The sequence below is a fragment of the Ptychodera flava genome, chromosome 6 (genome assembly GCF_041260155.1).
Source record: "Ptychodera flava strain L36383 chromosome 6, AS_Pfla_20210202, whole genome shotgun sequence".
NCBI lineage: Eukaryota > Metazoa > Hemichordata > Enteropneusta > Ptychoderidae > Ptychodera > Ptychodera flava.
This window is the reverse complement of record NC_091933.1, coordinates 25,127,751-25,151,605: the sequence shown is the minus strand read 5'-3', so window position 1 is coordinate 25,151,605 and position 23,855 is coordinate 25,127,751. Positions and strand designations below refer to the sequence as shown.

The 23,855-nt window shown below is 39.7% G+C and overlaps 1 protein-coding gene across 11 annotated transcripts in view; it reads left to right on the top strand.

The window, feature by feature from the left end:
* The window catches only part of LOC139135296 (filamin-C-like), a 150,517-nt gene that overhangs the window by 3,945 nt on the left and 122,717 nt on the right, over positions 1–23,855 (top strand). For 3 of the 11 annotated variants that reach the window (XM_070702635.1, XM_070702631.1, XM_070702627.1), the window contains exons 1-2: positions 7,029–7,222; positions 19,113–19,692. In XM_070702635.1, the coding sequence (XP_070558736.1) occupies positions 19,344–19,692 (349 nt within the window). In that variant the 5' untranslated portion in view covers positions 7,029–7,222; positions 19,113–19,343. Of the gene's footprint in view, positions 1–7,028; positions 7,223–9,355; positions 9,505–18,885; positions 19,693–23,855 lie in introns of those variants that run through there. The other 8 variants (XM_070702634.1, XM_070702630.1, XM_070702626.1 and 5 more) reach the window with 4 other exon arrangements.

Below are 23,855 nucleotides of genomic sequence, written 5' to 3'. Positions count from 1 at the left end.
ATCAATTTTGTGAAAGTTATTCGATGAGTCATAAGTGACATCATCACGTGTATCATCCACAGGGCGATTACCTCTCTGAAGAATAGTGCAACATAGCCGTAAAGAATCCATATTAATCAATATTCCTTGCTTTAGGGCATTATTAAGTGAAAGTAGATATTAAACTAACATTAAGGTAGTATGCGCCTCGAAAGCGAAAGACTTAAAACTTTTGTTTAAAATTTCCTACATGAAATTTCAACCATTCTCTTTCCAAATCAACAATAAAAATTGGGGGTCACTGTGCAAATCTACGAACTAGAGAAACATATTACCCAACATTTCATAATATTTGAAATTCAAAATGGCTGCCTTCCCCGTGTTAACTCTATGGGAAAAAATATTGTTGGTTTTTCAAAAAACTAAGACGGTAAAAGTTTTTCTTACTCAAGCTTTAAAATGATCAGAAAAAAATTGTAGAAAATTGAGAGCCCAAATATCTGTCCCCAAGACGCGTTCTTCCTTAAGAACACATGGTTTTTAAAGTTAAGAATTGCGTTAAAATATTGCCAAAAAAGTGTTGGATACGGAATCGGCATATTATCACGTGCACTGTACTATTCACTCAGTCAAGAGGAAACTCTAGCAGTGCATATACGTGCGGTCGTTCAACTTTAAGTTAGTGTAAATCGCCTAGTACACGTAGATGTACAATTTTTTTTACCTAGACTAAACCCTGACTACATTGTATTGCACATGCAGAACTGAAGACTTGATGTATCACGTTCAGCAAATACCTCCGAGATACAAATAGTCTGTGCAGGGCTCCGGCCACTTTATTCTGTGCGATTTTATGATCACTTTAAACTAGCTTTCTAATTCAACATTGAAAAAAGGGATTCGTATAGAAAATCAGTTCGCGGGAAATCCGCAAATAGCAAATTGCAGCGCTAAACGTTCATTTACGCTCTGTTTGGTGTATGCAAACCATCAATATGCTGTACACACCATAACCCTCGATCATTGCCTCGTGCAAATAGAACTTCACCAAATATGTAGAGGTTTACTTAAAACATCCTCAAGATGGCCTTAAAGATTGTCCGTTTTAACAACTAACATGTTACTCGAAGTCGCTCGTGATTGTCGCTGAAGATACTTCGATTAATAACGATGAGCATAACTGATGTTGGGCATGTGTCTATGTTGGCCTGAAATGGAGATAATAATAATTATCATGATTATTATTGTTATTTCAACACTTCGAGAACAAGAATTTTTTTCAAAATATAAATTTATTCCAATAAAATGGTAAATAAAATCGAATCTACATGACTGCAAATGTGTTGAGCGAACGAACAAAGTTACAAAGGAACTAGACTGAAAAAGTAGTCATTTAACTAGAAAGAAGAGAAGGAAAATATCAATAAAATCATATCATCATATGAATATATTCAAGACTGAACTTTCTCCTTCAAGTCTTCCAAGGCTTGCAAACTCGGTCATAAAATCGTCAGCCTTGTTCATCATCTTATGAATGAAATACAACGTATTTATCCATAAAGAACCAGATATGAACTGAAAATGCTCACGTGTTTCATTATATATTGCAGTTATGTGTAAATTTTAACCTTTGCCACATGTTTGCAACTTCATTGAAAGTATTATGATCAACATAATGAACAATATTCACCGCAGATTAATTCTAAAAGGTCATGAAGTATACGAATATGTAATTAGCTGAAATAAATATATGAAAGTTATTTGACTGTTTTCATTGTATCACCACATTATATAGCAAGTTTAATTGCCTTTGGTCAAGTCCTTCAAACTATATATGCCAAACTGTGAAACCTCATTAGATATGCAAATTATAAATTAGCTGACATGAAAATGTTAAATGACTTTCGATATTGTTTTAACCTAGTACCTGGTATAGTCATCAATGTACATAGCATGTTTTGCCAACTTTGATCAAGTATATCCCGGTATATATCCCTACTAAGCAAAGTTCATTAAATATGTAAATTAGGAATTGGCTTAATTTTATGATTGTCAATAATTTTGTATCATGGTATCTGTAATATGTGTAGCAAATTTTGTCAACTTGCGTCAAGTCAATTGAGATATATATATCTAATTAGGAAAGATCATTAAATATGCAAATTAGGAATTGGCTGCAGAGAAAATGCTTAATGACTATCAATAATGTTGTATTATAGTGTCTTTAATGTTCATAGCAAGTTTCATCAATTTTGATCAAGTCAATTCAGATAAATATCCCTAATTATGAAAATTCATTTAATATTCAAAGTAGATTTTGGCCGAAGTAAAATTGTCTTTTGACTTTCAATAATGTTGTATTATAGTGTCTTTAATGTTCATAGCAAGTTTCATCAATTTTGATCAAGTCAATTCAGATAAATACCCCCAATTATGAAAATTCATTTAATATTCAAATTAGGTTTTGGCTGAAGTAAAAATGTCTTTTGACTTTCAATAATGCTATATCACAGTATCTTTGATTTATATAGCAAGTTTCAACAACTACAATCAAGTTAATTCAGATATATATCCCTAATTGGAAAAGTTCATTAAATATGCAAATTCGGAATTGGCTGAAGTAAAAAACGCTTAATGACTTTCAAAAATGTTGTATCATAGTGGCTTCAATACATGTAGCAAGTTTCATCAACTTTGGTCCAGTCATTTCAAATATATATCCCTAATTAACAAAGATCATGAAATATGCAAATTAGGAATTGGCTGAAGTTAAAACGCTTAATGATTTTCACTAATGTTAAATCATAGTATCTTTAATATACATACCAAGTTTGGTTAATTTTGATAGAGTCAAATCAGACATATATCCTTAGTTATGAAAGTTCATTAAATATGCAAATTAGCAACTCTCTTTCATGTCACCCTTAATGGTTCCCACTGCTGATATATCTTGGTGTTATCAACATTTGTAGCAAATCTCATCAAATTGTGTGTAGTCGTTTTTAATGTATATCCGTTTTTTTCTAAAATCATTAATTATGCAAATGAGCAAAAAGTATGCAAGCCACACCCACCAAAAACTAATCAGTTCTTGCCATTTGCTAACTGAATATATGTACCAGATTTGATTCTGACCTGATAACCCGTTTTTGAGATATCGGACCAACAGACAGACAGACAGATAGACAGACAGACACACAGACACACAGACGGACAGACAGACAGACAGACAGACATCGCTGCGACATTTCAGTTGCGTAACACAGGATTGGAGAGGAGAACTGGAAGTCTGAGAAATTTCTACCGTTGAGGGCGAAACCTCTGAAATCTGCTCAGAACGTGAAGCGCTACCTGTTACTGCAGAGAGACAACGATTGTCGACCTACTTCGAAAACACAAAACATTTATGGCTATCTTGTCGATGAAGTAAACGCAATTTATCACAAGAGAGATAAGTTCAGTTTAGCGAGGGTGCTGCACCGATGACACATACTAACCAGCGGCCCCGGCAGCGGCCGTATCACATCTTTCGAAGATCATCTTCCTACAGACAGTAGAAACGCTTCCATTGCCTATTGTCTGCTTTATTTCGATACTGTAAGGATCTTTTCAACATTGAAATGTTCACAGATGACTGGCTTTGTGAATATAGATAGTTTATGGCGTTTACAACCCTCTCGCGTCCCCTTCGGTGAACATGTGCCGTCAGTGCTGAGAATGGGGCATATGGCGGCGCTTTGTAAATGAGAGTAAGGGCTTAGTTTATTAACTGCAGTCAGCAACAGAGCTTTATGCACTTTCTAAAGGGGTCTTTTTAATACACCATGAAAGTTGGCCGGCTGAAAAAAAAACACCCAAGATAACAAAGCCGATGTTGTTCATTTTTTTTACTAACTTCTTCGGTAGAGCATGGAGCTAGAATAGGTTGAGTAAATGAGTAACCTTCTAGGTCAACAGCAACTTGGAAGTCAGACTGGTTTACAGAATCCCGACAGGATCTGTGAAAGCACTTGACTTTAATTTAGTGCAGATGCATGTTTGCTAAATCCTCTACAAGGGTTATCCTTGAACCGTTTACACTCTGTGTGATTCCAGTTTATTACGCATCGGGGGCGTTTCCTTCCTGTTTTCATTGATGATGTCATCAAAGCGATTACAACTTTTAAAAGCTGGCACGGCTTGTGTTGCGGTATACCTTTTGCAGACCAGACAAAACAGTATTATCTTGAGGTCATGACTCAGGTTAAATATGCCACTCCGTGTCCCTCAAGATTACGTCACTGGGCAAACTTTACAGCTATCTGCAAAACAGCAGAGTTCGTCATAATGCAAATAGGAACGTCCACAGCCTCCTGTTCTTATCTGGAAAGTGATCACTGTTCAGAGATATCTGGTCACTGACAAAAACAAGCATGGTATACCCAATTTGTACGTTCTAAAACACAAACGAAATGAAAAAAAATAGTGTGTTGGCTCAAGTTGTCGGTGTGTGTACTACGTGTTTCCACTCACCCTTATTTCGAGGTCAACTATTGGTCGATGAATGATATTTTTCTCATAAAGGATACTGCTTTTGGACCCTGAAAAGGTCAACGATTCACATCAGAGAACCCACTGACACTTAAGGAGATTCCATATTGTGTTTCATTCGGTTAGCTAAATGGTCTTTCGCTTTCTGAGCGTGTAGAGGTTGCCGTGGCATACAGACCTTTCAATGCAGGTGAATACAATGTCATAAAGTTTTTAAATGCCACTAGCTTGCGGCGGGGATAATTCAGGGGTGCCATGTACTTTATCTGAATGCCGAAAGATTTATGTGATCATGGTCGGAGGAAGTCCTCATGATGGTTGATTGACTCTGTGTAATGTGGGTCTTACAAGTAAACAAGTGGCGTGTTTGTCCCGCAGTATATATCAATCCAAATTGACCATTGGCAAGTTGATAAAGTTGATTTGCTTTTTGCCGACCGATTTGCTGTTTTTCCTTCTCCATTCATTTGTTTTTCTTTTCCATCTGTGTCCATATTTTGTCCATCAAGCTATGAGTTTTCATAGCTAGCCCTTATAGTGTACAAACCCATTAATGAAAACAATACCATTTGCATATATCCATGCTTGTCTTGGTGAACTTGGGCGTTACCCGTTACTGATATCAGTTATTTTGAATGTTATTAAATTTTGGGTTCGCCTTAAGAATTTGTCCAAGGGCAGTTTGCTGTATACTGCATTTGAACTCGAAAAAAGCTTACACAAGAAAGGTTTCTCGTGTTTCTTACATTTTGTTGAGTCTGTTCTTCTACTGTGCAATTCTAGCATTTTGAATTGTGAGAAATGTAAACCTTCAACAGTTATCGAACTTGTGAAAAAGTCTTTAAAGTCTAAATTTAAGGAAGCCTGGAAAAATGCCTTGTCAAAAAATAACAAATTAAATGTATACTGTAGTATTAAAAACATGTTTAAATCTGAAAATTATCTATCACTTGTTAAGTCTCCATTTCACAGAATTGCTTTGACAAAGGCAAGAATTTCTGATCATACTTTTGCAATAGAAATTGGTCGTTTTAAAACATTCCAAGACATCTTAGACTTTGTACCCTTTGTCATTCTGGTGTTGGTGATGAAATCCATTGTATTTTATTATGTCCAAGTAAACCAGCACACACTGTACGAACAATTTACTTAGAAATGATTTTTAACATTCAGAACCAGCTAAATGCTTTGACAATGATTCTCTTTTAAGTACTTTTTGTCATGTACTGACAGTTGCATTGTTCATGTTGTTGCAAAATACATGAATGAATTGTTACAGATTTTCAGTCAGAAAGTTAATTACTTTTGAGCTAATGTGAATGAAGTGAATCTGAAAACTTTTCAGTGTTATACATTTTCTTCCCTTCTCTTTCTTTCTGAGCCAATGTCATTATTGTGAACACGGCTAATAAATAAATAAATATATACAGGTACGTTGTGCGTTTGCCATTTTAGTGACTCTACGAAAATTCAGTACATAACCATGGAGAGCGGTGTTGTAAGAGGTGAAATGGGGCTACGTATCTGGATTATGCTGTACACGAGTCCTACATGAGTCATGTTTGACAAAATACTCGAAACGTCGATTGTGAACTACCGGGTGACCGAGCTCTTTGTTGATAACCTGTCCGTAGTCAGACAGACAAGCAACCTGTGTTCGGGTGTTTATTGGCTCGAAGTGCGTTACCTTACGTGACCCCACTTTGACGTCACGCAGGCCATTCCATTCAACCCAAAGGAGGGCATTGCGAGTAGCCGCTTGCCTGGCCGCAAAATACGCGTTGTGCCGTGGCCGCCTTGTACAACAAGGTGAATGTCTTCTTCCGTCTTGAATGGTTAAAAAAAGAGCTGTAAGAATGATGACTCAGACTGCTACACTATATGCCCCCACAGATAGTTGCTGTGCATGGTTTGTTCCTGCCCGGCTGTCCCACTGCCATAGAAGGAAAAGTAGTTCTACCTCTTACCAACCGCAACCCAAATGACGTCAATGATTGACACCCGAAAACACAAACAGGGTGATTCCTCTAAAAAAGGGTTCCTTGAAACGGTTTGAGGTTGAAAGGTAAACCCGTGTTACGACTAAAGCTTGTAAAGTTGGAATTAGCTACAGTATTGTCTTTCGGGGAATAAACCAGCAACACCTCGCATAAAGGCATTAACGGCAAATCCGCTTCGGACGTTATTGTTACCACTATTGAACTTCAACAACAAATCTCTGGTCATGACCCATAGAGGGACTGAAAGAAAAACATTTAAAATCTTCGTATGTTTGACTTTCTTCCTAACTAGGCTTGCAAACCATGCATATGCAACATTTCCATCAAAAGATCGCGTGAAAAAATTCGGAGCGGTTCGATTATCGGAAGCCACTTTTGTTTTCCTTTACAATTAAACTCATCTTGTATGACCGCTTTCTCAGATCTCTATTTTCGTGCCGCCAGACAAAAGGTGTTTCACGTCCAGGATAAGGCTTTCCCCGTGCTTAACCGATGACGTCATCCTGAACCCAGTGTGATGACCGCTGAGCGCTAACCTAAAGTCAAACCCTGGTATTCGTGTTCTCATTTTTTATTCGTCGCCCACGAAGTAACCACATCCACTTGTTGTTTTGATTCACTTTCTCTCGCACTTGATTTCACCATTCACCGATCTGCTATCGATAACGCGGCACTCGATTCGAGCCGACAGAGACAGCGCTCAAATTGACAAGGTAAGATGCGGTCTTCACAAGTAAAAACGTGTTTTGTTGTTGGGTAGCAGCGAGGAAAGACTATCGTCAAACTTCGTGGCCGAGGAGAGAACACAGAATTTATCTGTGTAGTGGTTGTTTCATAGCAAGAAGGTAGCATTGAAACTTGATTCATACACAGTCCCCTTGGTGGAGGGACTGCGATTCATATTACATAACCCTTGCCAGAGAGTTTTTCTCTTCTTGGAAATTCCAAGTTCGTCCAAACACCCATACAGGTGATGCAAATTGCGACGACAATTGCGACACTACAATGTAGTAGACATTGAAAGTAAATTGTGCAGACTTGTTGATTAATTGCTTATTTACATGAGACAAGATAGGGGGAAGATAACTGTTAGGCAACTTTCCTAACATTAATACCGCTGTTGCTGCGCGAAGACTAGTCTATTCTACGACCCGCTCCAGCCACTCTTGAGTTTCCGAACAAAAAAATAGAATGGTTTGCATCCCTTCGGAAACTATCAAAAGCGCCTGCCTATTTGCACTCATTACAAGGGGTCGGGACGGCCTCAGTGGTACTGTTCGGTCACCCTTCGTGAACAAGAGGCCGCAGGTCTCCCCGAGGGTTACAGCCGAGCGATCAAGTGTGAATAGAGCTGACTGAGAGCATACACAGCATAAACTAGGTGAAATTAGACCCCAGCACACCTAAAGGGATGTAGAAAAGCATTCGTGTTATGTCGCTGTTAAGGTTTTACTAAGGCCGCACAACGGCCATGCATGATCGGTGCCGGCCAGAAAAGGAGGCAACCGACGTGCATGACAGTGCTATTTCAAGCAGGGAACGAGCGATGTAAGTGGTGTGAATGGTATCTTCCCCTGAAGAACTGCATCCATTAGATTTTCGGGGGAGGGGGGGGGGTGGTACGTGTAATCTGCAAACAGATTTATCATTTTCTGTCAGAAGGGTATATGAAATTCTAAAATGAATACAGAACGTTAGTGACTATCCGGTGCTATGCCTGAGGAGCCTAGTTTGTTTCTGGGTGACTAAGTTTGAAGAATTCCCATTCTTTGTGATAAATGACAGGTAAATAGCCACAGGGGTGTACCTCTAAACCCCTCTTGAATAGGGAAGGGAAGCTAGCTAGAGGGAGACAGTTTATGCAGATGAGTTTAGAGCTCTAGTCTCGGCGGTGAAGTACAGGCCCAACTGGCCAGAGGAGATGTGTGACAGCCAAATTTACAATTTACAGAACGTTCACTCTCCCTTCTGCTTCTTCGTACTGATCAATCAGTCTTTTTGGCTTCACTTTGCAGTTTTGCTAAGCGCGGCTGCTAGGGGAACTTTCGCGAGCCATTACCTGTATATTACATGTATATGCAGACGGTACAAAGTGTTACTATTGCAAATACATAGAAGAGACAGTGGCAAGATCTAAAATGATCAGACCAAGCAGATTTGTAAAATTACTGCCCTTAAATACCAATTTCTAAACGAATAACAATGTCAAGTGTGTTGTAGAACAGGTGAATTGTGAAATCTTCGTGATGTCTAGATTAATCGATAACTACCGCATCCTTGGAAGAGTCTATTAGGGGAGTTTCTACGGACACTTTTCATTTCCCCTTTTAATGGCTGTCTCTCAAAGGACCTGCAAGACCTTAGAATTCGTTTTGTCCTGCGACCTTGCGATCGGAAGTCTTAGTTTGCTCCACAATCACTCGTCAAAGGCGAAAAGTTAATACAACACCGAATAGATAACACGCTGCCAATGTCCTTGTGGGCCGACCAAGCGAAAGGAGGGTATAGCTTGTGTTGACGTTTATGATCGTGAAATATGATTTAATGGGATCCTTGAATGCATAACTTTAAACCCGAGAGTACGATATCACAAGCAATCTTAAGCATACAGTTTGCTTTCAGGAGTTTCCTATAACTTCACATTCAGGTGTCTTAATGATGTTGTTGTTTATGATCGGATTGGATGTCACAGTACACGTTTTGTCCATCCAAGCCTTGCTGCGTTCAAAGGGGGAACTCTGCATCACAATTGGGACTCCCAATCGTCCCATGCAAGGCACCCATTGAGGAATGAGCATAAAGAATGGCAACCTCTGCCCTCTCCCCGATGCAGATAAACTTTGCAAGTCGTATACAGTAATCCGAGTGCGCACGAAGGCAGTCGCTGACCGGGGAAGCCCGACAAGCGTAGACATTCCAGACATTCATTCGGGGCTCAGCCCATTCCCTTCGTGACAAACGATCCAGCGGTGTAAGGTTTGGATTTGCTCCATCGGTAGGTGTCTTTTTACTGAGTATTTTGACCGTTCCAAAGCTGCAAACCGATGCAGAATTGTATTTAAGCGTTTAGGTGTCTGGTAGTCTAGTTGTCTTACTCTGCGGTGGTCTGTGAGCTCGGACAGGGTAGTTTGACCCGGGGTTTGGCAACATCTCTGCTGAAAGCTGACCCTGACCACTCGGTCTGCATCAATAACACTCACGTTTGGCCAATTTTGAGGTGGTCAGGAGTTAGAGCAAACGATGTTAAGCTTGTAGATGAAGATAGATTATCGAATAGCTGAACGATCGCGACAAGCATATAAAAGCCAGACATGATCCCCTGGAATTATCTATGACGTATTCAATGAGGTTATGGGGCGTCATGATGACATATATTGTGAGTAATTTACCTCCATCTTCATCTACTGTCCATGTAGCTGAGGATGTATCCGTTCATTCTTCAATCCGCTGAAACGCTGCTTTGGAGCCTCACACTCACTTTTTTTGTGATACCATGCACCACACTTCGTTGCGCAATGTCTGCCAAACTACCGTTTTGCCTCTCATTTATTCAATTACATTTATTTGCAAACTTCATTCATTCAACTTGATGGTGCCATTCTTTCTTCCGATGCCAGACCCAGTCCTTTAAAACGCACTGCAGAGTGTAGCAACGTTCAAATGAAGCAACGCATGTTCCTCTTCCATCCCTTAACCCGGCCTCTTTCAGGGTCTTGTCAGCACTCCATCGGAACATATGTGTATATGACCTCCCTGGAAGGACAAACACTTCGCAGGGGATTAGACCCAAACATTTTTTCCCACTACATGCGCTCCTTTAAAGTCTGCAAACACAAGGAACAGCAATGAACGCACGTTCTTTCTGCGACGGCTCGCAAAGTAAACTAAACGACTCTCTCGATAACCCTTTCTCGGTTCGGTATAGGAATTCATAGGCACGGCCTACGTGCCAGCGTTCCTTTGAAAGTGAAATCCTTTTGCGCTTTATGCGCACCAAGTTGCACAACACGACCCATTATGCTAATATAATCAATCTGTTAAGTTTGCGACTTCCAATGCCACACTCAGACAAACCTAAAGGTATGCCTGATGTTTTCTTTTTAACAGCTGTGTAAGTCGACGTGGGCGTTGCCTCTTTTCCGCACTGGCTGCTCTGTTTTAGCTCAGTGGCGTGACCCGCATGGGTCACTGACTCCTTGAAAGTGGTGTAGATTTCATAGACTAGTTTACGGGAGAGACTTTTTTTAATTATTCGCAGCAAGAAATGGTTCATATGGGAGTCATTTTTTTTGATCAGTCAAGACATGCAAAATTGCTCATTTCCGTAGACGATTGCACAACCGGAGGAATTATGACAACGAGCTGATCTGTTTGACATACAGTAATTCATACCTCAAAATTAATTGCCAGTTTTGTCGTGTCCGATTGAAATTCCCTTCTAATGGCAAAATTATTCTACGTTTTTCGATGTATAACAACGCAGTGATCTAGTATCGACAAAGTAGGCTGAATGACTTTCCCCTGTAAAATGTCATGTGGTCGACGATAAAATGTCTGGCGAGTGATGGAATTCTAGAATGGGCCAACGGCTATGGCAAATAATGCGCCTCCGCTTGATTAATTCAATACCCTTTTGCTCTGGTATAAAAACATATTGAATTCTCTTCTATTAGCTGATAGAATTTCATGGAGTAGTTTAGCAGACCAAAATGATAGAACACAAACGAAACCCAGTAATAACACAACCAGCATCGATAAGGCCAAACATAACATCTTCGTTTAAGATAACACAACCTACCTAATTTTAAGTCCTCTGGCCCTAAGTTTTTTCGCATTGTTAAAGATTAAGCATAATTTTGCCAAAACAAAAAACGTCCAAAACCACCTTACACTATTTCAGTCCAAAAGGCATGTTAACGGAAACCACATTTTTCTCGATATAAACACAACCATACATACAGTCTATGGTCTCCAGGATTGCCGAAGATTATGAAAATCAACAGAGTCTGTATAATTGATTTCACTGTCAAATCAGGTTCTTTAAAGCCAGCTTCATACTTTCAGCGTTCCGTCGGCAAACGCTCGATAAATCACATTTGGTGACCTTTGACGCGACGGCCCCGACATGTCGGCGACCTTAAACAGTCCACACGCTTCAACATCATCCATCATCCCGCCACTTCCAAATTCTGCCATCAGAGGCACCTAGGCCGAAGCACCATCCCATTGTTGGTGATTGTCATGTCAGATTGTCATGAAGACGCTGTCAGACATTTTTTGTTTCGCAATATATGCAGAGGAGATAACAATAAAACGTTTCTTATGACCCGTTGGTAGCCATGGAATCTAGACTCTGTATATCTTCTCTGACGAAATGCGTGCCCGTTTTAACAATCTATATGTGAACAAATATATCATCATTGAGTTACAAATATATTGCTCATATAAGTTTAATACTTTTAAGTAGAAGTCTGTAAGTTTTCGCACGACGGATAACTTAGATTGTTCTAGCTGTCATCCTTCAAACTTGCAGCTAAAGCAACATAGAAAGGATGTCATCTACCAACCTCACAATATCAAAAGATTGTCTAAGTTTCTATGTCTGTTTGTGCGAACACTACTTTTGATAGGATACCATGTGTTCATAAACGAATTTGCAGTAAAAAGGTCTCTCATTTTTTTTCGAGTGTAGTTCTAGAGGTTTGGTCTCTAAACTTGTAGAACATGTCTGGTGCGCTACACTTTTATTGTTGGCATTGTTTAGAAAACCATCAAGCCGTGTAGATTCAATGACAACCTGTAAACTGCCATCAAAGACAGCAATATCCCGTTTGTCAAGAGTATAGCAATACACATTTGTAGCAATATCTTTTTACTCATAAACGTTTCGTTTGACAGAATATGGTCCTCGAGGTAGCCCTATACCTAGTATGTTTAAGGTAACCATTGAACCTTTGGAGGCGTGTTCAAAATATGGGAAAAACGCACATTGAAAACAACTCTACCTTCCATTCGCTACTTTTCTAAGACGTAATATTCACGTGATTGGAAAACAAAGTGTTGAAGAGTGGGAGTGCGCATGCTCCTATATCTTGTGCGTGGGGGAAAATACTTGAAGACCAAACAGAGTATGCATATCCCCGTTGTGACTCGACTCTACCCATCCAAGATTTAATGGTTAATCCCTTAATAAGTCCACACCACTTTCTCAATCAATGGCCCGTACCTACATGACTTCTCTTCAAAGTCCTTGATTGCCGCTTTCCCGGCATTTCTTCGAACAAGAACATATCCAATGAATGAAGGAAGGGATAAATAAATGAATGATGAACAGGCGAGTGAGTGAGTGAGTGAGTGAGTGAGTGAATGAATGAATGAGTAAATAAATATTTGATGATAACTTCTTTAAGCTTTTTAGCTTTGAAATTGAAATAACTCGAATGAATGAAAAGTGGGACGACACACAGTCTTCCTATCGTTCAAAGTTGTCTCATTTGGTTGATGTGTCCCTTAACTTACTACGCCTCGTCATAGAAACGGTATTGACTTTGAAATTTGGAATCAAACAGATAATAGCAATTTTTATAGTCACTGACTTGGTTGGCATTTGTAGGAAGTTACTTTTTTGTTACAAAGAAAGTAAACTTATTTTGCGACTGGGATCACTTATTTGTCTTCGCCAATTTTCATAACTATTAACTGACATCATTCGAGACTCAGTCGTCGACAAAGAAAAATACCTGACATTACCAAATATGTACAACTGAAATACAAAACCGATTTGTAGTTTTTCCCGTCTAAACAATTGCCAAAAATTCAGTAAACGATACATTGAATATATCATTTTACTTCAAAATATACCGGCAACAAATGTTCGTATAGGTGTTACAATATTGCACAATTTTTCTGTCCGTGCAAAAGTTCATACGATTACATTTATGACAAACGATATTGGAAACTGTATACTTTTGGCTTCGTATCGTATTTCCCCTGATACAAAAAAAATATCCGCGACGTGAGAAATGTTTGATGTCATAAAAGACATCTACAGGTGTCATCAGATAACACTAACTATTCAACTGTCAACCAATTCCATCTCTTTCGTGCTTCAATCTTGATTCAAATGTGTCCGGAATGAGCCTTAGGGGTTGAAGTTTATGAACATAGCTTCTTATACTCATGCTACAGAAGAATTAACAGTCACTTGCCCCTGTCGACTTTGGAAACCCTTGGATCGATGATCGAAACCTTTGGTGAAACTTGGCCCGGGATGTTTGCACAGAGGGCCGAATTAATTTGAAAATCGAGGACAGCATGCAACGAAAGTCATGAAACATACACTCTCACATCATAGCCAGCTCAATAGGAGCATTGAAAACGCAATCTGAATCCGAGTGAAACATTGCGCAACCATGAGACAGTAAGGCCCACTGATAATGACTTATTAATGATATTGTCCGTCGAAGGATATATCTGAACGATATTGTCCGTCGAAGGATATATCTGAACGATATTGTCCGTCGAAGGATATATCTGAACGATATTGTCCGTCGAAGGATATATCTAAACGACGTACACACATCTACAAGTGCATGACCTATTGTACTCTTTTCAGTGAAGGTGAATACGATACACGTACATAAGCGCATGGAAATCTGTCTATATATTCAGACTGTCCTCAATGATTCTACGACATAGAGCAAGGACTGACATATATTTCACTTTCCAAATAAGATCAAAATAATCTTTCACTGTTAAGTCAACAAGCTGTTTTAGTGAAATATGTGTTTGGTTTAATGTTTGCTGACTTTTTGACCCCAATTTACACCAGATTTGTTTAAAAGTATATGCATACTTATTTGCTGTATGATTGATCGTAAAGTTGTGCTCAAGGCCTCTTCAAAATATGCAACAATATCTGATTTGTTCATTCTAACGTACACAGTATCTGTCATCGAACAGCATGCTTCATGGAGCGTTACATATTATATATATAATTTTATTATATATATATATATATATATATATATATATATATATATATATATATATTGCATATTATATATAGGTAGATTTTATTGTCTGAAATTTGTTTCAAGTGCTTACATATAAGTATCAAGTTGGGTCAAACCATTTGTGGTGACACTAGTAGGTTGGACGGGAATTTTTGACAAGTAAAATTTGTTTCCGAGTCGGCACTTGGAGACAAACTCAGAACGCTTTGGGTTTTATTCATAAATTTACCGGTAAGGACTGGCGAGGAGATTGGAACAATAGATTTCGTTGTTGTAACGCGACACAAACACTTGTTTGTGGAAAGAAACCGTTACATGAGTGATGCGGAGCAGACTGTTATGGCGGATTCAGGAGTTCTGCAAGAGCGATTCCTCTGGTCAAATACCCCTGTGAAAAGTTATAAAATGAATGAAGCATGAAATAACATTATGATTTTTAAGTCTTGACAATTACCGACTGTATAATTCAAGAGACCGTACAAATTCCTGGCGTGTTAAATGACCAGCACGCAAAACAACACCAGGGGCAATAATGCTCCACGCGAGTACTTTTCTCCTGGACATTTCGTGATATTTTCTTTTAGCAGTAACTTTCATACTGATTCTTGGCATTAAATTCCGGTCTGTTCACTCTGAACGATTCTGATCATTTGTTTTGTGACCAATGGTTTTGCTTCACAGACTAGCTGTACTTGCTTTTTAAAGGTTTTTTTCTCGGTAAAACAGCAAATCAAAATAACACGAACGGGTGCACGCACCGGTTCCAACGGTTTCGCGTGTCGAGTTTGTTTGCGTTTTTTAAGAGAAAAAAACTTTTTTGATTTTTGACCAGCTGAGCGAGTCCTTTAGGTGAGTTCAGTCAGGTGCCACCACCATAGTGCGATGTCCATTGCCTAACAATTCAAGGTGTTCGTCTCATGTTTTTGAGATCTGTCACATGGTCGCATTAGGGGGTAAAATCCCCTCTCAAAACAGCAGGTGCTCCTGGCAATCTTCATTCAGAAATAATGAACTGCTGAACTGGTGATATCGTTACTGTGAATAATAAACCCAATTAGATGAAAGGAATGGTGGGAGACAAAACAGGCTCGTGCGACAGACTTAGTTCAGAAGGATTTTGAAAGACCGATCAAATAGACACAGACAGAGGAATAGCTTAGTCTCACCGTTGAATTGACTGGAATCGAAGAATGTTTTGGAATCGTCACGTCATGCTGTTGTGCTAGCAATTGTATTTGCATTCGTTGTTTGTATGAGAGAGAGAGAGAGAGAGAGAGAGAGAGAGAGAGAGAGAGAGAGAGAGAGAGAGAGAGAAGAGAGGGGGGAGCCTGTGAATTCGAAGGGTTGTACTGGTGAAGGAAATGGTCGGTCTCATGCACTTTTAGTCCGTACATGCATGTAGTGATCCACATTGATATATATGATATTGAAACCAAATTCCCCGGTGGAAATTGTAGCAAGTCAAAAGTAAGTACAAGCTGGTAGTATCAAATTGTTATTCAGATGAAGGGCCAGAGATGACCCCCTGCAAAGCAGAAAAATTTAGGAAATAGCACGCTACTTTTGTTGATGCGGTAAAAATCGTCGGGATGTGATTTTTAATAGCATAGGTCAGGCTACTTGTACTTTTGGGCATTTAGCGCTATTGCACACACAATAACAGACCGCTTTTATTGTTGGCAGTGAACTCCATTTCTCGTGACATTGAAATATCAAGATGTCTGGTCACCAATTTTATGGACTCTTTATTTGATTTGAACAACTCAAGCATGAACTGTGGCTTTGAATGGAATGTCAATTCAAGACGTTTTTGGCTTTTTAGGAGGGCGCGTCGCCTACATACCCGACAGCGTTTCGAGAAATCCTTTCGGCTGAGTCGACAATCGCAGACGGCTGAAAGAGGGGGATGATTAATCGAGAAAGAGTTTTGTGCGTAAATCTGACAAGTTTATGACCTATAATACCGAGATATTTATCAGAGAGAGTAGTCCAGAGTGGACCCATTTACTAAGCCTTAGCCGTGTCGTTGTCGTCTGAGCGAAGGCAAACATTTGCACTAGACGTTCTGAAAGTATGTCGCCATCTGATCCCAGTATGTCACGCATGCGGGGTAGACGACTAAACTTTTCAGCGTCTTCGCCATATCGCAAATTTGTACTTTCCCGAACTAATAAATATTGGGCGGGAAAAAAAGCCTTTGAAGTAACATTTGGGCTTTTATCTCATATATTAGCATTTCCGCTATCGAGCAACATCTGTGAAAGATCTACTTCTGTTTGCTGCTACTGTTTTTGCCTCACAATTTTCGTAATATAAATTTTTTAGGAACCGTGCAAGCTCCTCGTCGAGCTTGCGCGCTCGGTTCGTAAAAAACTTGTTAATCAGACAACGTCACAAACTATGTACATTCTCTAAATTTTTAACGCTAGAAATTACTTCATTGTCATCTATTGCCCTTTCTGCTACCAAATGGTTTATTGAAGTAAATATCAGCGAAACGGATACAAAAAAACGATGTCCTTTGACCTGCATGGCGCATCAAGTATCACATCAGCCTCAACTGCGTGTTATGTTACGTGTTTCCCGTGTTCACGCTTTTTGGAGCTCATCACCTGTCAAATAAGTTGACAGGCCATTTCTTCCCATCAGCAAACGGAGGAAGGCAGAACCCTTCATTTTCATGTCTTGCGTTTGTTGATTGATGGAATCTACCAGATGCATGCATGGCCGCCTCCGCCAGTAATAACCGCACAAGTAGTATATGGGACACAGCTTTCACAACTTGAGATCCCTCGCATCAATGCCATTCAAATGAATGGTTATATCACCACCAATAATTATCAATGCGCGTTTCATGTATCTCGGCGCATTTTTACATGGTCACAGATAAAAATGCAGAAATTATAAAAGCACAAAATTAATGTAAAAGGCCACCGGGCTAAACCGTCTTCAAAAACTGGAATTGAATCGAGCAAACAATGTTTAGATCACTTGTTCATAGGCCTGAGTCATACGTTACAGAGAAGCGGTAATAGCTACTTTCTGTATCAGTAACTCTCAAGTTTTCCATCAAAGTATAGAAAAAATACTGGTATCATTCTTTAGGAAGCTTTTTTTAAAATCAGTTTTGCCTTCCTCGTTCCGACAGGTGCGACCGAAATTGTAATGGTCTATCTTGGTGAGAGAAGGTAAAACCCTAGGTGCATATATTTACTTCCTTCACAGCTAAATTTGTATTTTAAATAAGCAATGAACGGTAAACAACATGCGTGACATTTTATGCCATTTATGCCATCAGTTTTCACCAGATAAGCTTATATATTTTGTGTCATAAAAATGAGCGCGATTTGACCGTTATTGTGCGAAATGCAACATGTGCACATGAATGGAACAAATTTCAATCACATTTTGCACAATGATGTATACATATTAGCTCACAGTTTCAACATCTCCGAATCATCAATAATGCAGCCAATATTTGCAGTGCCGCCGAGAGAAATCTTTGAAGATGCGCTCAATATAAACGGAGTAAAAGAGCGATGGCGAACGTAGTGCAGAATTGCAATATGCAAAGGGTTTTATTTGTGGAACGACTTTGCATAGGCCTACTATGTTTCATTCAAAGTCAAACTTTTTAGTGTCGCAGTTACTTTGATTGGAGAGGGCATTAAATTGGCTCGTTTAGTGTACTGAAAAATCTGGTTCATCAAAATTTTAATCACTGCGAAGAGTTACCGTAAAATTCAGTTTAAAAGCTGTATAAACAGAACATTTACAAGAGTTTATTAATTGTAAAAGTACACACCGCTATGTGTAAAGCACATAATTTACACTTCGCTCGCGCGAGGGCGCAACAACTCTCATACTCCGTGTACATGCTCATTGAAAGCGACCTGACCAAGCTTCGAAAGTGCGTCCTGGGTAGAATGACCGGCTCATGACCGAAGTATCCTTGTCGGGGAAAGGAAATATTCGCATTTGATAGTTTAAAATTATAGCCTTATGACACATATCCTATGGCTTTTTGACAGTCATAGGAAGATTGGGGTTTTCACTTCCATTCACAGTCTGAGGGAATGGGGGGAAATTGTTGTGGTTTTTGGGTGCACTTATTTTCGCGGCGTACAAGGGGAGAACGGGGATAGAAATGATGTGCGATGTTGACCTTATTTGGATGTGCATCTTTGACCAAATTGGGGCGAGTATGATGATGCTGGACGTAGATACAGACTATCCAAAGTGCTGATGCGCTGTTGCTCGGTGTCAAATTTCATTAAATGGCCAATCAGCTAAGACAAACTGGCGGGGCTAATGGAAAAGTGAGAGCTTTCATTTGACAGCGTCAGCTTGTCATACAGTTGATGAAAGACCAGCACATCCACAACGCCTATATTGGCATAAATACCAGACGATTTTATCTGCCCCCAGCATTGCCTGTTCAGTGGGCTTGAGCTCTGTACCACGTCTGTACAAAACCGTGTTGCTGTTCATGAGGCTAAAATGGCCGTCAACTTCTGAGTTCGGGGGACTGTTTATAACTTTTTCCTACGCAAGGCACATATTTAACGACTTTTCCTGTCGTTTCTAGTTTTACAGGATCCAGTGACGATCGGAAACCGGTTTCGCTTACCATTATAACTGTTTTACCATATACAAACCACAGGAATTGACTTTCGGCATTTCTAGCAGTTTCGGACACTCCAATTTTGACTGCTCACCCAACCCGCGCCAGTCTCGCGTCCTGGGAAACACCGGAAGCGTTTGGTCAAGTCACACCCTCGGTCCATTGTTCAACAGGTTTGAATAAATACAAGGCACAATGAATAATAATGATGATCAAGAACTCGTGCAGAAGCGAGAGCTTGACGAGGACGAAGAAATGCCGCTCGCCGAGAAAGATCTCGCAGCCGACGCGCAATGGAAGAAAATCCAACAGAACACCTTTACAAGATGGTGCAACGAACATCTGAAGGTAGCCAACAAGCAGATTGTGACCCTAAACTCAGACTTCGGCGATGGTTTGCGACTTATCTCCCTCGTCGAAGTTCTGTCCCACAAGAAATTTCATCGGTATAGTAAGCGACCAACGATGCGCCCGATGAAGTTGGAGAACGTCTCCCTGGCGTTGAAATTCCTCGAAGACGAGGGAATCAAAATCGTCAACATTGGTAAGTATGTTTGGTATTCTTCGATTAGACATAGTAAGCGAGGGACAAATCAAGCGAAGGTCTTTCAGAATTATTGAACATTGCTGACTTGCCACGATGACCCGCGACAAGGTGTGCGGTACGGTGAGGTCTTTACTACAGGAATCAATAAATGTAGGTCGGCTGCTGTCAAATAATACACGTCGGCTATAATGTACTTGGCTGTGTTACCGGATAAACCGGACGTAGGGTCCATCCATGCGTTGCTGCGAGGTTCAAACGGCACATGTGTCTCATCGAGCCTCCACAACGTGGCCTTGCAGTAAATATTGTTTGCAAAAACCCGAAGCCATTACTCGACGTGCGTGCAACACTGCATGCAGTATCAAATCGATGCACAGCAACATGGCGGATGGGAGGATAGGTCAGAAATATCAGACATGCCGTCATGTTCGTTGTTTGGTTTTTCAAAGAACAAGATTTATATGCATTGGTATGTCCACCTCACATTTTGTAAATCGTGGGCATAATTTGCACAATTTTTACAGCAGGGACATGTCTAGCTTCGTGAAATTTACGTATCTTCACAAGATACTCGTATACCTGCACCCAGACGCTAGACCAGCTGTTTATTATATGTGACATACATAGACCATTGACTGTCATTTTACCAAATCCATCGTTTTCTGGCATTTCAAATATATTTATATTTTCGAAGTAGACGCTCGTAAAATCGGATCAGTTTTGCCGAGTGAGGAATGATTTGTTGCCATGGAAACAAGTGACCCCTTTGGATGATTACGAGCAGAGCTCAGCATTTTTGTTAGGATGCCATTTACGTGTCTCTGTTATGGCTCAGGGTGGTACTAAATTAATCAGTACGTTTTAAATAGGCAAGGAGTCTGAACTAAATAAATTTGAAATAATTGCGTTGATTTGTCTGATTCCTGTCAAATGGGCAGTTGTATGCCACGTCTGAGTCACCAATGAGGTATGCTAGTGACAGTTGACAGTGCACCTGAATCTGTGCCTTATAGGCCATTTGGATGTCTGAAAGGCTAAAGGTTTTGGAGGGAGGGGTGTGTCTATGTTCTCATAAAGTTAAGAATGGGTTAACACGATGGTTGATGGTACTACGGACAGACTTTGAAAGAAAATCTGCTGCGTAAGTGTTGGGTGTGCAAACTAAAAGCTCTGTGAGTCCAGCATTGTTTCATATGTGTATAAGGCACACCCTAAACCTTACATGTAAAAGAATTCCTGTTAATATGATCCAAGGTGCATTTATCACAAATAGATAATGATTGAGTAGGTGTTTGAGAATCAGAGGAAATGGAAATAGGTACGAGGAGAGCACATAAAATGTGTAATATATGCTTCAATTTATTGATTTCCGGTGATTACTTTGCTGTTACAACCACAAGAGGAATCTATGACCCTGACATAAGCCTAATGCTTGACCCAATAGATCTAGATTTTTTACGTTTATGAATCCCCTCCCCAATGCAACCTCTATTAATTTTTATCGCAAAACCAAGTGGGATGTTGACTTTGAAGAAGGAAATAAAGAGTGCCAAATGCAGCAATGAAAATCTAACCAAGAGATCTGTTTGAATGTGTAGAATTGTTGACACCCCCTCTAAGATGACATATCACAAAAGCCAGGGCTTTCAACCTCAATGACATGATCAAACTTCAGGGCCAGCCTTTCATTCATATGAGTGCCTTGCAGCTCTTGTCAGGGCGTCCAAGGTTGTGTACTAGATTATGTTTGAGTTTTTTTTTCTGCTGTTTATTTGTGATACTAGCCTTAATTGGTTCCTCAGATGAATTTTGAATAACCATAAATGTAACGATTAAATCTTAAATCTGATTACCCTGATTTAGGCCTTGCCAGACAAAAAAAATTAGACAAAAAAGAGGAAACCCTGAGATAAACAAGGGAACAAATACATATCTCCATGTGCCACAATGTGTATTGTATTTCAATTCTGACATGTTTATAACACCAACTGGCCTAATTGAGAGCTTTTTCAATACCAGCAAAATTAAAAAGAGAAGCACTTTTGTTTGCTTTACTTTTGTTGATAACATTGAGGCTTTGTTATTTGCATTTTCTATGTAAATAGCCAATATATATGTAGCGTCATATAACTGATAAACAGTCCATAAAGTCAAGTTCTCCTGAATTTTGAAAACAATATTCAATACTGTAATTGTTCCCTCCTCCATTTTAAAGATTGTTAAAGAAATATATTCTGTAGAGTTTGCAGGCATAATTATGAAACATCTCTTTAGACAGTGTAAATGGGAACGTGATTTGGGGGCGGTTGTTTGGACAGGATCCCAAACTCGACTAAATTTGCGTTGGATTGGAATGTCATATTTCTTATGTAAGTGGTGAAATATGTAATTTTGGGGTGTGGAAAAATCCAGGCAGTCTCGTCTGAAAATAGTGTGTCATAAACTATACTGGTTTTCACTTACAAAGAAGTTATGAGATCCTTGTGGGGGCCATGTCAACTTGAGAGGTCTTTTCAAAGCTGGGTTGTCGGAATGCAATTTTACCTTCCAGGCTAGCTGATGGTGATGGTAGATATATTTCCACTCATGCACGTTAATTTTTTTTTTAAGTTTTACGAACAATTGCCATTACAACTCCTTTGAAGCTATTGAAAGTTGTACGTCGCAGAATAGAATGATTTCTGGATCATTTACCAGATCTTACTATAGTCCTTTGATCAGCTAGTTGAAAGAGCCAGATACTCAGGCACTGCCCAAATGCTGTTGTTGTCAATGATAAGAAGGGGGATGGGAGGGTCACCTGGGGTCATTCACAGTGTCTTGTGGCATTGATAAGACAATGGGCACCTCACAAGTGTACCAACAGACAAAAGGCCTCTAACCTCACAGTAGGTGTGTATGGAGCGCCCAGTTAATCCCTCTTACTACACACTGGAGTGAACCGCCGAGGACAACCATGACCACATCATTGTGAATTGTATCCCAGGAACTTGAAATCGGAGCTTAAATTCATCAAGGGCACTCACTTTATAAACATTCTTCAGAGTTGGGGCTGGTTAACCAATGACATGAGGCAGTAAGCCTTCAACTCAAGGGCCCAGGAGCTTTGCAGAATATATAATATCTCCTTTATGGCCTGCGACCTTTTTAACATCACCACTTTTCAACCATGGGTCTTTGTTTTCCATTGCAGCAAGGCGGCTAGGGGTAGCTTTTTCATATCAGCGTCTGAGAGATTGAATTTCTGCATATTACTCAGATAGGCCTAACCTTTTCATCCTCTGCCACATCAGTTGACTAGTTCAGTGAACTCTGAGCCAGTTAGTACAGTAATGGCATGCAGGATAGACTGGCATTCTGTGGCTGTTCACGTAGGCTGTAAGAGCAGTCTCGGGCTAGGAGGCTTGGCTTCCCTTTAAAGCCATGTAAGGTCATGAGTGGAGACACTGGCTGGGATGAATTACAGAGTTTGAAATCCTGTTACTTTTCTACTCTTTTCTCCACATCCTGCGTGCCAGAATTGGCCCCAGATATTCTTGGTGTCGTGTACGACCGATGTGAATATAAGTTGTGTTTCCCCAAATGGGTTCCATTGAGGGTAAGAACAGGATTGTATGCATTAAACTTTTAAAGAAGTGGCTCTCTTAGGCCAAAAAAAAAATTGATTTGTTTCTGGTCACCGCCCGCATCACTTAAAAGTATGTGCGTCAATTCTTTTTTTCTGTTTTTTATTTGCCGCTATGGATAAAAGGGAAAACTGTATCAAATTCCACCAAAAATAATAAAAAATCGAAAAAAATCGGGTCGCTGCATCATTTTTTGCCACATGTCAATGACCAGAAACAAACCTATTATTTTTTGGCCATATTACCCCATTATTTTCCAAACTCAGAGATATTGCTCATTAGTACCCTCAGATGGACAATTGATATTTCATTCTCCAAATGCATTTCTGTGATAAAAGAACTTAAATCACCCCAAGGCCATGCCTAATGGAGAAACTCTATTTATGTACCAAACATGGCAAATATTTTTTAACCCCGAGCAAGGTTATTTGCAGGGTTGCTCTTCCATAACACGTGTAACAGGGCCACTCCCAACTGAACAAGTGACTAATCTTGCAAAACACAAGTTTTTGGGTCATATTAATCGGGGCATAC